The sequence below is a fragment of the Pterocles gutturalis genome, unplaced genomic scaffold (genome assembly GCF_000699245.1).
Source record: "Pterocles gutturalis isolate BGI_N339 unplaced genomic scaffold, ASM69924v1 scaffold23579, whole genome shotgun sequence".
Lineage (NCBI taxonomy): Eukaryota > Metazoa > Chordata > Aves > Pterocliformes > Pteroclidae > Pterocles > Pterocles gutturalis.
Window position 1 is genome coordinate 1,893 of NW_010128840.1, and position 1,031 is coordinate 2,923.

General features: G+C 61.2%; 1 protein-coding gene across 1 annotated transcript in view; it reads left to right on the forward strand.

Moving 5' to 3' along the window:
* LOC104466378 (plectin-like) overlaps positions 1-1,031 on the forward strand; it is a gene marked incomplete at both ends in the record, with an annotated part of 5,905 nt that overhangs the window by 1,887 nt on the left and 2,987 nt on the right. The window contains 1 exon segment of the mRNA XM_010079770.1: positions 1-1,029. Within this exon segment, the coding sequence (XP_010078072.1) occupies positions 1-1,029 (1,029 nt within the window).

Genomic DNA, 1,031 nt, shown 5'->3' on the forward strand with positions numbered 1-1,031 from the left:
GGCCGGCGGCGGGGCGCCCCGCTGGCCACTGGCGGCATCATCGACCCCATCAACAGCCACCGGCTCCCGCTGGAGGTGGCCTACGAGCGCGGCTACTTGGACCCGGAGATGAACAAGGCTCTGTCCGAGCTCCGAGACGACGCCAAGGCTTTCTATTTCCCCAATACCCAGGAGCACCTTGCCTACGCCCAGCTGCAAAAGAACTGCCGCCGCGACAAGCAGACGGGCTTCTGCCTGCTGCCCCTCTCGGACAGAGCCATCCAGTTGCAGCAGGAGGAGGTCTACACCGACAGCCAGGCCAAGGAGTGCTTCAACAAGGCCACTGTCGAGGTGCCTGTGGGCAGCATGAAGGGCCGGACCATGACCATCTGGGAGCTGATCCACTCCGAGTACTTCACCGAGGAGCACAGGCGCGAGCTCCTGCGGCAGTACAAGACTGGCAAGGTGACCATCGAGAAGATCATCAAAATCGTCATCACCATCATTGAGGAGGCAGAGACGAAAAAGCAGGAGAAGCTGACGTTCAGTGGTCTCCGGGCGCCTGTCCCTGCCAGTGAGCTGGTGGAGTCCCACATCATCAGCAAAGCCCAGTACGAGCAGCTGAAGGAAGGCAAGAAATCGGTGAAAGAGCTGGCCGAGACGGACGCAGTGAGGAGGTTCCTGCACGGCAGCGATTGCATCGCCGGTGTGTACGTGGAGGCAACCAAGGAGAAGCTGAACATCTACGAGGCCATGAAGAGGAACCTGCTGAGGCCCAGCACCGCCGTGGTCCTCCTGGAGGCCCAGGCTGCCACTGGATTCTTGATCGACCCTGTGAAGAACCGGAAGCTGTATGTCAACGAGGCCGTGAAGGCCGGTGTCGTCGGGCCTGAACTGCATGAGAAGCTGCTGTCGGCCGAGAAGGCTGTCACTGGGTACAAGGACCCCTACTCGGGCGACACCATCTCCCTCTTCCAGGCCATGAAGAAGGACCTCATTGTCAGGCAGCATGGCATCCGCCTGCTCGAGGCCCAGATCGCCACTGGCGGCAT